Source organism: Oxyura jamaicensis, chromosome 16 (assembly GCF_011077185.1).
Source record: "Oxyura jamaicensis isolate SHBP4307 breed ruddy duck chromosome 16, BPBGC_Ojam_1.0, whole genome shotgun sequence".
NCBI classification, from domain to species: Eukaryota; Metazoa; Chordata; class Aves; order Anseriformes; family Anatidae; genus Oxyura; species Oxyura jamaicensis.
Window position 1 is genome coordinate 1 of NC_048908.1, and position 12,748 is coordinate 12,748.

The 12,748-nt window shown below is 64.1% G+C and overlaps 2 protein-coding genes across 4 annotated transcripts; one reads left to right on the forward strand and one right to left on the reverse strand.

Annotated features, from left to right (window-relative positions):
• Positions 1-499: 499 nt before the first annotated feature.
• TAP2 (transporter 2, ATP binding cassette subfamily B member) lies at positions 500-4,125 on the forward strand. The gene is made up of 9 exons (XM_035341210.1): positions 500-1,603; positions 1,693-1,823; positions 1,902-2,107; positions 2,491-2,688; positions 2,761-2,889; positions 3,003-3,365; positions 3,442-3,601; positions 3,669-3,805; positions 3,882-4,125. The coding sequence occupies exons 1-9, from the start codon at positions 1,005-1,007 to the stop codon at positions 4,059-4,061; spliced, it is 2,103 nt and encodes a 700-aa protein (XP_035197101.1). The 5' UTR covers positions 500-1,004; the 3' UTR covers positions 4,062-4,125.
• A 1,616-nt stretch (positions 4,126-5,741) lies between these two features.
• On the reverse strand, positions 5,742-8,509 carry LOC118175210 (class I histocompatibility antigen, F10 alpha chain-like). Of its 3 annotated transcripts, none has more exons than XM_035341207.1 (8): positions 8,350-8,509; positions 7,979-8,242; positions 7,073-7,348; positions 6,712-6,984; positions 6,524-6,628; positions 6,341-6,373; positions 6,136-6,168; positions 5,742-5,934 (listed from the first exon to the last, which is right to left on the reverse strand). In XM_035341207.1, the coding sequence occupies exons 1-8, from the start codon at positions 8,459-8,461 to the stop codon at positions 5,915-5,917; spliced, it is 1,116 nt and encodes a 371-aa protein (XP_035197098.1). In that variant the 5' UTR covers positions 8,462-8,509; the 3' UTR covers positions 5,742-5,914. The 3 variants fall into 3 exon arrangements, with proteins under 3 accessions (XP_035197098.1, XP_035197100.1, XP_035197099.1); XM_035341209.1 differs by having other exon boundaries at positions 6,507-6,628; XM_035341208.1 differs by lacking the exon at positions 6,136-6,168.
• Between the last annotated feature and the right edge of the window lie 4,239 nt (positions 8,510-12,748).

Genomic DNA, 12,748 nt, shown 5'->3' on the forward strand with positions numbered 1-12,748 from the left:
CCCCCCCCCCCCCATACCGAGCGCTGAGGCCCCCATCAGCGCCGCCACCACCGCGCAGCGCCAGCGTTCGGGGTGCAGCGACTCCAGGAGGCGGCGGCCGGCGCCCATCGTCCCCGCTCAGCGCCCGCGACCCTCCCGGCCCCTCTCGGGCCCCGGCCCCGGCCCCGTTCCCGTTTCTCGGAAAACGAAACCCAGCTCGGGAACGGGACCGGCGCCGGCGCCGCCTGCCATTGGCTGAGGCCGGCGGCGCGTCACCAGTTGTCAGGCAGATCGGGCCGGAGCAGCTTGCCGCCGGTAGAGGAGGGGGGCGTGGCGAGGGGGCGGAGAGGGCGTGGCGAGGGGGCGGAGAGGGCGTGGCGAGGGGCGGAGGGGGCGTGGTGAGGGCTGTAGGGCCGTGAAAACGAAAGTGAAAGTTGCTACCGGAGGGTAGCAGGAGCGGCCAGGGCCGGGTGGGTTTGGGGGCCCCGGGGGGGGGGGGGGGGCAGAGCGGGTTGGGGGGACCCAGGGGGGGCGGCTGGGCCGAGCCGAGCAGCACCGGGGAGCACGGAGCCGGTGGGGGGGTGCTGGACTGGGAGGACTGGAAGAGCTGGTGTGTCCTCAGTGTGCCGGGGTGGTCTCAGAAAGGTGAAGGGGGCTGCGCTGGGGGTTGCTGGTGTGTTCCTGAGAGGTTTGGGGGTCCGGGACGGGACTGGGGGGCCGTACTGGGAGTACTGGCTTGTGTTCTAGGGTGCTGGGAAGGGTCTTAGGGATCCTGGTCAGGACCGGGGGATTTACTGGGAGCACTGGTGTCCCAGGGAGCTCAGCAGGGCCTCAGGGAGCTAAGCCGGGAGCACTGGTGTGAGCCCCAGGGTGCTGGGTAGGGTCGAGGGGAGCTGAGGAGTCTGCACTGGGAGCACTGGTGTTCCCTGGGGAGTGCCTCAGGGAGCCCAGCGGGGTCCAGGTGACCAGCAGAGGGTCTGGGGGTGCTGGGTAGGGCCTTGAACGCTCCTCGAGCCCCCCAAGCCATGGAGCTGCTGCCCACCTTGCGCCTGGCAATTGTCCTGCTCCTGGCTGACCTGGTGGTGCTGGCAGCGCTGGCCCGGTTGGCCCCAGCACTGGCCCAGTTGGGTCTAGTGGCCACATGGCTGGAGGCTGGGCTGAGGCTACCGGTGCTGGTGGGGGCTGGGAGGCTGTTGGCCCCCGGAGGACCCCGGGGAGCCGCGGCCCTGGTGAGCCTGACCCCCGCCACCTTCCTGACCCTGCGGGGCTTCCTGGAGCTGCCTGGGGCTCCACCAGTGCTGCTGGCCATGGCCACGCCGTCCTGGCTGGCATTGGCCTACGGGGCGGCCCTGCTGGCCCTGCTGACCTGGACCTCCCTGGCACCTGGGGTGGCCCTGGGGAACAAGGAGGCCAAGTACCAGGCGGCCCTGCGCCGGCAGCTGGCACTGGCCTGGCCTGAGTGGCCCTTCCTCGGCGGAGCCTTCTTCTTCCTCGTGCTGGCTGCGTTGGGCGAGACCTCCGTGCCCTACTGCACCGGGAGGGCCTTGGACGTCCTCCGCCGTGGGGACGGCCCCACTGCCTTTGCCACTGCCATCGGCTTTGTGTGCCTCGCCTCTGCCAGCAGGTAGGGACCCCCCAGTTCCTCCCCCAGACCCTGTCCACACCTGGGATGGTGCCTGATGGGTTTCGGGGTGTCTCCCCCATTCTGCCCAGTTCGCTGTTTGCCGGCTGCCGCGGGGGCCTCTTCACCTTCATCATGGCTCGCCTCACCCTGCGCACCCGTGACCAGCTCTTCTCTGGCCTGGTGCACCAGGACCTAGCCTTCTTCCAGCAGACCACAGCAGGTACAAAGGGGGTGGGGGGGGTTCCCTGCCCCTGTCCCCATGGTGTGTCCCCCTACTCATCTTGTTCAACCCTTGCAGCCGATCTGGCCTCCCGGCTGGCCACTGACGTGCCACTGGCGAGCAAGGTGGTGCCAAGCAACGCCAACATCGCCCTGAGGAGCCTGGGGAAGGTGCTGGGGCTCAGCGCCTTCATGCTGGCGCTCTCACCACGCCTGACCCTGCTGGCGCTGCTTGAGGTGCCCCTCGCCATAGTTGCGCGCAAGGTCTACAATGCCCGGCACCAGGTGATGGTGGACGTGGGACAGTAGGGACAGGAGGGCAGGGACGGGGGTGGGATGGCCGGATGGGGACAGCAGGAAGAGGGTGGCAGGTTGGGGACAGCAAGAAGTGGGGATGGTGGGGGTGGGATGGGAAGTAGAGATGGCTGGGCAACAATGGTGAGGTGGAGATGGCTGGGACGGGACAGCAGGGTGAGGGTTACGGGGATGGGACAGGAGGTTTGGGGCTGGGAATGACAGGGTCAGGAACGTGGGGATGATGATTGCGGGGATGGTGATCGCAGGGAGGGGATAACGGGCAAGAGGAGAGCAGGAATGGAGATGGGATGGGATGGCGAGGACTCGGCTGTGCCGTCCCGTGGGTGCTGATGCCCGCTGGCCCTCCCCAGATGCTGCAGCAGGCCGTGCTGGACGCAACAGCTGGCACTGGGGTGGTGGTGCAGGAGGCCATCTCCTCCATCGAGACGGTGCGGGCCTTCGCTGGGGAGGAGGAGGAGGAGCGCCGCTACGGCCAGGCACTGACCAAGATGCTGAGGCTGCGGGACCAGCGGGACATGGAGAAGGCGATCTTCCTCCTCATCCAGCGGGTGAGGCTGACATGGGGGGGACCCAGGTGCCTGTTGGCACAAGGACATCCCCACTCACCCCTGTCCCCACAGGCACTGCAGCTGGCTGTGCAGGTGCTGGTGTTGTACTGTGGGCACCAGCAGCTCCGTGAGGGGACCCTCACTGCTGGCGGCCTCATCGCCTTCATCCTCTACCAGAATAACGCCGGCAGCAGTGTGCAGGTAAGGCCGGGCAGTGCCCCCCCCCCCCCCGTGGGCACATCCCCACGTCTGTCCCTGCCATGAACGTGTCACTGTGTCCCCATCCTGGGTGCCAGTAGCTCTGCCCCACACAGGCGCTGGCGTATGCCTACGGCGACCTGCTGAGCAATCTGGCAGCCGCCCACAAGATCTTCGACTACCTGGACCGCGAGCCGGCGGGGGGCACCGGGGGCACCTGGGAGCCTGCCACCCTGCAAGGCCACGTCGCCTTCCAGCACGTCTCCTTTGCCTACCCCACGCGCCCCGAGCACCTCGTCCTGCAGGACGTCTCCTTCGAGCTGCGCCCCGGTGAGGTGACAGCGCTGGCGGGGCTGAACGGCAGCGGGAAGAGCACCTGTGCCGGGCTGCTGCAGCGCTTCTACGAGCCCACGGCCGGGGAGGTTCTGCTGGACGGGGTGCCGCTGCGCGACTACGAGCACCGGTACCTGCACCGCCAGGTGAGTGTGGCCGCGGGAGGGTGAGCGGCACAAGCGTGCTGAGCAGTGCCCGGACTCAGCCTCTGCCCTGGGGCAGGTGGCACTGGTGGGGCAGGAGCCCGTGCTCTTCTCTGGCTCCATCCGGGACAACATTGCCTACGGGCTGGAGGGCTGCCGGGAGGAGGAGATCGTAGCAGCCGCAGAGGCTGCTGGTGCCCTGGGCTTTATCTCTGCGCTGGACCAAGGCTTTGACACTGGTGGGTACTGGGGAGCGGGGGGGACCGGGGCGTCCGCCCTAATCACCTCCCTGTCCCCATCCTGCAGACGTAGGGGAGAGAGGAGATCAGCTCTCGGCTGGGCAGAAGCAGCGTGTCGCCATTGCGCGGGCCTTGGTGCGATGCCCCGCTGTCCTCATCCTCGACGAGGCCACCAGTGCCCTGGACGGGGATGGGGATGTGGCGGTGAGCGGTGGACTGTGCCTGGGGGAAGGGGTCCAGCCCTGCGGCGGAGGCTGATGGGCACCGGCATCTCCTGCAGCTGCAGCAGTGGGTGCAGAGCGCGGGGGACCGGACGGTGCTGCTCATCACCCACCACCCGCGGATGCTGGAGAAGGCCGACCGCGTCGTGGTGCTGGAGTGTGGCACCGTGGCCGAGACGGGGACGCCCGCCGAGCTCGCGGCCCGTGGTGGGCCCTACAGCCGCCTGCTGCAGCGCTAACACCCCCCGGGGCGGCCGAAACCCCCCCGGGGACAGGCCTCGGGGAGCAGCTCCAGGATGGGAGCCGCTCCTGTTGGCGCCGGGGTTTGTATGGAATAAAGCGGACACACTTCAGAGAGGAGCGGGCCGCGTCGTGGCGGGGTGTGGGGAGCTCCGCTCTGCGCTAGCGCGGCCTCGCCTGGAGCACCGCGTGCAGCGGCGGGCACCGCGGCAGACGAAGGGCATGGAACTAAACGAGAGCCCCCAAGGGAGGGCCACGAGGACGGCGAAGGCTCTGCAGGGCAAGACGATAAGGAGCGGCTGAAGGCGCTGGGCTTGTTGAGCCCAGAGCAGGGGAGGCCTCGCGGCGGCCCACGGCTGCCTGATGAGGCAATCTTTTGACAATATTGGCTACGTCACTTCCAAGAGAAGTGATAAGCAGATTTGTCCGGTTTTGATACTTTAAAGGGATTCTTAGCGAATTTCGCTGAGACCGGCCATGCAGGTGGTCATTAGAAGAAAGGGTGGCACGTGCAGTATTTTAATAGTGAAACAGGGTTAAAACACCCATGGCTCTTATGGCCAAGCGAACTGGTCACTAGTGCCATCTCAGTAACATGGTTTTCATAAAAAGTTTTCGGCTCATTCTGGGTCAGACTGACAGTTATGCTGTAGTAGGCTGCAAGAAGCAGTTCACGTAACAGACTGCTTCAACAGGAGAGGAAAAAAATAGGCAGATTTTTACTACCTGCAGCCCTAACCCTCATGGATCAGTGGGAGAATTCCTGACCCAGACGTGTAGGTGAGTTAATATGAAGTTGCTGAGGGTGGTTTCTCCCTCCAACATATAAATCCAACAGGAACAGTCTGACTACATGAACCTCTTGAAGTCACCGTTTCCCAAAACCGAAACTCCAAAGATTCACTTACACTAGGGTAAGCGGCATGATGCAAGGCTGGTGTTAAAGACACGCCATAGTAAAAATCTCTGACACAGAACTCCACCTTCCTTCAAAGCTGGTTAAGAGCTTTTGCTTTTATAGCAGTTACGACTTCAGAACTCGGGGGCCAGCGACAGGGCCCGAGGGCACGGCGTGGAGCTGCCGCAGGGGAGGCTCAGGCCGGCTGTTCGGAAAGGTTCTTCCTCGAGAGGGAGGTCGGGCAGCCACAGCTGGGGCCCTGGGCCCAGTGCTGGGCTCCCCAGTACAGGAGAGACCTGGGCACACTGGGGAGAGGGCCCCGAAGGTGCTGCAGGGACTGGAGCACCTCCCCTGGGAGGAGAGGCCGAGGGAGCTGGGCCTGCGCGGCCCGGAGCAGAGGAGGCTCGGGGGGAGCCCAGAGGGGCTGTGGAGTCTCCAGTATCGGAGATACCGAGAAGTGCCCTGGACCTGTCCGAGGCAACAGGCTTTGGGTGGTGCTGAGCAGTGGTTTGGGGCAAGGGGACCTCAAGAGGTCCCTTCCAACCCCAGCCCCTCTGTGATTCCCGTGACGAGTCCTGGCAAACAATGAATTCCCCCAGACAGAAGAGGCCCCAGCTGTACCGACGCACAGCCTCACGGTGCTGAGCTCTTTCTGCATGCAGCTCCCAGCCTCCCTCGATGCCTCCCCAACTTCCCCATGCAGCTTCTCCAGCAACCCTGACCCACCAGGCCGGGACGGGAGCACCTTGCCCACCCGCTCCCCGTCAGACACCAGGCACGCTTTGTGGCAAATCAGCAAATCTTGGGTTGTTTATTTTGTTTGAAGGTGTGCAGATGCAATTACGCTGTAGCGGTGCTCTTGCGGTAGCAGGTAGGAGTTGGGAGAGGGTGGGGGAACGGGGCCACATCCAGCAGCAGCACAAATCTGGTTCCTCATGGGCTGAAGCAGAGTGGTTAGACACTGGGGTTGCTCCCTGCAGGGACAAGAAGAGACAGCGTCATATGGGGCCACGTCTTCATCCCAAACCTACCACCCTGGGAGTTTCCCCAGGGAACCCAAGGACCAGTTGGGCACAGCACCACCCTGATTGCAGGTACCACAGGAGGACGTGACAAGCTGGGACCCTCCAACCTCCCTGGGGCTCCTGCCTGAACCCCCCCGTCTCATTCCGTACCTGTGTTCGAGCTGTTGGATCCCCCGTCGTTGCCTGCAAGAGAGGAGCGGCTGTGAGCCCCAGCCCAGGAGCTGGCACAGGAAGGGCAGCAGCTCCCGAAGCAGAACGTGACACCGCTGTGCTGGGAGCCCCGAGAGAAACCAGAGCCCCAAGACTGCCCCAGCGATGGGCAGAGGCTGGGGACGTCGCTGCCTCCGTCACTCACCTGGTGCTATGTTGTAGCCCTTCTCTTTCTTCCCTGCAGAGAGAAAGAGGCATCAGCACCAGCCACATGTCACGGCCAGGCTGGGGGCCTCCCAAAGGTGCCCCAGCTCCTCATACAGCCCCCCCCCCCCCAGCCCCTGCCTTCCTCCCGCACCCCTCTGCCTCACCCGCCCAGGCACTTTACCCTGCTTGCTCTTCCAGACAGCGAATCCAGCCAGGGCAAGGATGATAGCCACGACAATGACAGCCACCACCCCTGCCACGATGGGGATCAGGTTGGACTGTGGCTCTGCGGGAAATTAGGGCCGTTAGGAAGGGAAGGGGGAGCCCCCAAGCACTCCAGTCCCACGCACCCCATGCTGCTGGGCTCACCCCACGAGAAGAGGCCGGGCTGGGGCAGGCTGGCGTGCTCCACGCGGCACTGGTACTTGTCCCTGTCCTCCAGCGGGACGTCGATGGTGGCCCAGGCATGGTAGGTGCCGTCATTGTTGGGCACGATGCTCCCCCTCTGGGTCTCCTGCTCCTGGACCATGCCGTCCTTCAGCCAGCTGATGACGATGGGCCGCGGGTAGAAGCCGTGAGCACGGCAGGACAAGGTCAGGGTCTTGCCAGCTTCCGTCCCCGAAATTCGGACCTCAGGGCGCTCTGGGGAGAGGGTGGCAGTGAGGGCCGGGCTGAGCTCCCTGCACTGGCCCTGCTCCTGCTTCCAGCCTGGTGCTGCATCCCCCCTCACCTCTCCTCTCCAGCACGGCCTTCCCATAGCTCACGTATTTCCTCAGCCACTCAATGCAGGTGTTCTCCAGGTAGTGCTTCATCCGCTCAGCATAAGTCCCTTCCTCCTCCTGCTTCCTCTTGGTGACTTGTGCCCCAGCGTCCGCTGCAGTGAACGTCAGCGTGTCTTTGTCAAAGGCAATGAAGTCTCTTCCTTCGTAGCCATACTGGTCAAACCCCCTGATGCTACCGTCTTCTAGGAGGTCACAGCCATACATACGCTGCCATGTGTGAAAGCCTGTAACACAACCAGGGGCAGGGGGTGAGGGGCCGCCACAGTCCTGCCCCTTTAACAAGGTGCAGACCCCTCCGGCAGCGCATGCGGGTGCCCCACACTGCCCTGTCCCAGCGTCCTGCACCCCTGCAACCAGAGTACTTTGGGGCAGCGAGGGGCTTGTACGGGGTTATAAATGCTGTGAGGTGACGAGGAGTTGCTATGGGGTGGGGGGAATCCCTCAGGTTTTGGGGTGGGGGCCTGAAGTGCCATGGGGAAAGCAAGGGGCTGGGACAATGGGGGCAGGAGCCCCTCTGGCTCTGGGGCTCCTGACTGCTGTGGGGATGGTGAAGGGCTGGGATGGGGTGGCCTGGAGCTCCCCAGCTCTGGGACAGGGGGCCCTGAGCAGCGTGGGGGCGGCAAGGGGCTGGGTTGGGTCTGGAAGCGCCCCTCTGGGTCTGTGACAAGGGACCCCGAGCACCGTGGGGCTGGGACATGGTGACTGGAAGCCCCATGACAGTGACGCCAGCCAGTGACAGCAAGGCCGGGGCTGGGGCGGCAGCGTGGGGGCAGGGCCAGGCCTCAGTGAGGCTGGGGACCCCCCTGCCCCATGGCGCCCACAGCCCCCAGAGCCGCGGCCCGTCCCGCTCTCACCCCTGCTCTGGTTGTAGCGCTCCCGCAGCGTGTCCAGGCCCATGCGGAAAATCTGCTCAGAGTTCTGAAAGATCTGGGTGTTCCTCTCCCAGTACTGCGGGTCATCGATGGCCGCCATCCAGTCCATCATGGCATCCGTCCTTCTGGTCTCGCTGTCATAGCGCACGAAGATCTCCCCGTCCACGTACCCCACGGTCACGAACTGCGGCAGCCCCAGGCCCGGCTCCGACACCGACGTGTAGAAATATCGCAGGGAGTGGGGCTCTGCGGGGACAGAGGGGGCTGAGGGGCAGCCCCGAGGGGATGCCGAGCCCGGGGGGGACCCGGCAGGGGAAAGGGGAAAGGCCCGGGGGGTCCCCGGCCGCACTCACCGCTCGCTGCTCCGCCCAGGACCCCCAGCAGCAGCCCCAGGGCCAGGACCCGCGCCCGTCCCGGCCCCATGGTCGCGCTGTGCCCCGAGCTGCCCGCGGAGCTCGAAGGCATTCCCCGGCTCTGGCCCCGCCCCGAGACCCGATTGGCGGCTCCGCTGCGCGTCCACCAATGACCAACCGGCGTTCTCGTGACGTCACCGGGCGCCGGGTAGATCGCGGTCTCGCAGGTTGGCAGAAGCGAAAGCGAAAGCTCTGGGACGAGCGAAAGGCTGGGGACGGGGAAATCCCGGCCCCACCCGGACCCTTCCCCCCCCCCGCCCCAACCCCCGCGTTTCTCAGCCCTGCCGTGGGCTGCAGCGGCACCCGGGGACAGCAGGGCCACCCACTCAGCGATGGGGCACCCGGGACGTGTCCCCGTCGGGGCTGTCCCCAGGAGCGGGGGGCAGCTGGCATCGGGCAGGACCCCGCTGGGGGCTGTCTCCATCACCACCTCCTTGCCCCCCACCCACAGACCAGGCAGGACAGGGCTACTCAGAGCCAGTTGTCCGTGGCCGTGCCCATGTGGCTTCTGAATGTGCCAAGGGACGCACACCTCCCCCCAACCTGTGTCGGCACGTGGTTGCCCACGCCGTGACAAAGCTTCCCGGTGCCCAGACGGAGCCCCCAGCACCTTCATCGCCTTCGTGCCCCTGGCTGGACTCTCTCCAGGGCTCTCTTGTGCTGGGGAGCCCAGCACTGGGCCCAGTGCCCCTGGGGCGGCCGCACCAGCGCTGAGCGGAGGTCCCTTGGCCTGCTCCAACACGGCTCCTGCTCGGGACACCGCTGGCTTTGCAGTCCTGGCTGTAAGGGTGTGTGGAAGGAGAGTTTCTGCTCCCCGGGGGAATCTGGCCAAGGACCTCCTTCAGTGGGGTGAGGGATAATGAGAAAAAGAGTAAGCCATGAAGAAGACCAGACAGGGACATAAGCCTGGCGGGGCAGCAGTGGTGGGAACCGAAGGTGCTCGCCCACACTGACTGATGGGGGCATGGGAGAGCGAGAGCGTTTCTTCCTGCAAGGTTGTTTGGAGACCTCATGCATTAGAAACCCATGGAAAACGGGGAAACCAAGCAGAATCCAACCTCTAGCTGGGCACAGACCTGACAGAACCAACACGGGCCCAGTGACGAGAAAGGAACGTCCCCGTCATGCTCCTTGCTGGCAAGCGAGCAAGCATAAGGCAAGCATCAGGCATTGCTTCCAGGAAGATCAGCCTGGACTTTGCAACTGATAAGATGGGAATCAGGAGCACTTTGGACTGGGAGTGGTGTGGGACTGGTGCAGGGCAGGGGAGCAGAAGGAACAAAGAGGTGGGGAGGCAGAAAAGGGAGGAAAGGGGCCAGCTGCGTGTGAAATAGGACCGGTCAGTGCTTGTCTGGCTGGGCGCTGTGCCCAACCACCAGCCTGTCCTGTCTTCTTGTAACTTCTCATTAAACATTTTCTTCGATTTAGGGACCGGAGTGAGTGAGGTGAGTGCAGGGCTCATTGCCAGCGTCTGGGGCAGTGCCATGGGTCACAGTCCATGGGCTGTGTGCTCCTACCCTGCCCTGGTCTTTCCTGGCCTCCTGCACTGCAGCAACTGGAGGAGGTGGCCAGGCTCCTGACATCTCCACACAGCTCAGCCCAGAATGTCAGGATTTTCTCATTCCAGCCAGCTTACCTCCATAACTGCTCCCATCACCCCGCCTTTTGGCCTAGGACCACCGGGAGTGGAAGTACACCGTGCCTGGTGCCGCTCGCACGTGAGCCCAGGAGACCCGTGTCCACCCAGGTCCAGTGCTGCGGCTCCTGGAGCGGTTTGGCAGGGAAAAAAAAAACCCCACGCACATCGTGTACGGGCTTGGATAGAAGTGATGCACACAGCGATTTGGTACAAGATTCAATGCAAAAAAAAGCATAAAGCCTGCAATTAGAATGGAAGCTAGCAGTACAATGCATCGTCCCCTGCCCCGTGGCCTGTCAGCCAGGACAGGTAGCCAACGGGCCCTGGACCAGGGGTTTGAACCCCACTGCACCTCACAGACCCCACGGGACACCCATTTCCCCCCTGCCTGTAGCCCCTCATATCCCATTTCCCCACGGCACCCTCCCCTGCTGTTTCCCCTCATCCATGTGGATCCTTGATCAGGGTCGATGCCCTTGGGGCCTGTGGGTGAACCTAGACATCCCCCCCCCCAGTTAATGATTGACCCCTGCTCTGGTGTCCTTGTGTCCCTGTCCCTGGCTGCCTCACAACATCAGTGCCATGGGGTCTTGCTGGGCCTTTGGCCTCCTCCTCCTCCTCTTCTTCCTACCACTGATGGGGGGCAATGCCCAGGACCCTGAGTATGGGGCATTGAGGCACCTATGGGACTGGGAGGGTGGGCTATGGGGTTGGGGGTGACTGTGGGGCATCTGCGGGGCTGGTGGGGACTGCGAAGGCCCTACAAGGTCTCTGAGAGGCTACGGGGCAGCTATGGGGCTGGGGAGGCTGTGGGACTGGGAGCAACTATGGGGCAGCTATGGGGTTGGGGTGCTATGGAGCCCTGTGGGAATGGGGGGGGGGGGGATTACTGTGTATCTGTGTGGCTGGGGGGCGGGGGGGGTACAGGTCTGGGGCTGTATGGGGTTCCAGTGGGATCTGGGAGGGGTTACGGACCCCTATGGGGACTGATTATGGGGTCTGTGAGGGGCTGTGGGACACCCGTGGGACAGGGGAGGCCAAGAAGCAGCTCTGGGGCTGGTGGCAGCCATGGGTCAGGCAATGGCTCCCCCAGGCTGGTGCTGGTGGCCCCTCGGCGTGCGGCTCTCGGGACGCCCCTGGGACTGCTGGTGGCAGCTGTGGGACCGGTGACCGGGACAGTGACAGCGTGGCCCGAAGGCAGCCGTGGGGCAGGGCCCTGTGCACCCCCGACCCCCTTCTCCCTTGCATCCCACAATGACTTCAACCAGCTCCTGCACATTGAGGTACTGGGACGTGGGGGCACTGGGGGCACTGGGGGGGACGTCCTTGTGGAGCACAAGGACTCTGGGGCATTGCTGTGGTGTAGGGGGATTGAGGACACCCTCACGGCACACAGGGACACAAAAACGTCCCTGTGGGCCATGGGGACACAAGGACATGTGCCCCTACATCCCCTGGGTCTCCCCTTCCCACGTCACCCTACACCTCTTCCCTGCAGCCCCCATGCCTCCAGTGTCTCCCCTGCCCCCCAATGTCTCCTGTGTCCCCCAGGTCCCTCCCCATTCCCCATGTTTCTGCCATCTCCCTCAGTGGCCCCCTACGTCCCCCCGTGTCCCACCATGTCCCCCACGTTCCCCCTGATGTCCCAATGTCCCCGTGTCCTCGGCAGGTCACCCCCCTGCAGGCCGAGCGCTGTGGGGTGCTGCGGAGGGCCGGGGGCCGGGTGCTGCTCCTGGAGGCCCAGAGCCCCCAGCTGCCTCCCCCCGGCACCCGGCTGGTGCGGGTGGCCCTGGGGGGGTCCCGCGGCCACCTCATCATCCAGACCGACAAACCCCTCTACGCCCCCCGCCAGACAGGTGAGCCCCAGACCACCAGATCCACCCCAGACCTACCCACATCTCCCCTCCCCAATTCACCCCGAATGCCCCAGACCCCTAAACCCATCCCCAATCCATCCCAAATTCCACCCTCAGTCCCCCAGATCCTCTCCAACCCACCCCAAATCCACCCAATTATCCAAATCCCTCCCAAATCCTCCAGATCCATCCCAAATATCCCCCATGCACCCAAAGCCACCAAATTTGCCCCACATCCTTTCCAAACCCCCTAAATCTGTTCAGAATGCTCCAACCCCCCAAACCTATCCCAAATCCACCCCATTTCCCCTTAAATCAACCCTTACCCCCCAAATCCACCCCTAATCTTCCCGATCCACCCAAATCAGCTCAAAGCCTCCCAACCCCTCCAATCCATCCCAAATCCATCCCAAACACCCCCAATCCACCCAAATACCCCCAGATGCCCCCATTCACCCCCCCTACAGCTCTCTGCATGTCCATATATCCCTTCTTGCACCACATACCCCCCCCTGAGCTCCCTATATTCCATATTCCTACATTCTTTGACACCCCCCTGTACCTGATATCGCTCCAGTTGCCCCTAAATATTGTTCTGCACCCCCATAGATCTTCCTGCACCCCCATATATTACCCTGCAGCCCATAGAGCCCCCTGCAACCCCATAAACCCTGCATGTTCCCATGTGGCCCCATGTCCCCAGTGCGCTTCCGTGTCTTCTCCATGGACCCTGAGCTGCAGCCAAACCCCGAACCCATCCTGGTCACCATCACGGTATGGACCCTAGGGGACAGTTGCGGTGGGGCGTCCCCATGGGGTGGGACAGCCTACAGAGCTGGGCTAG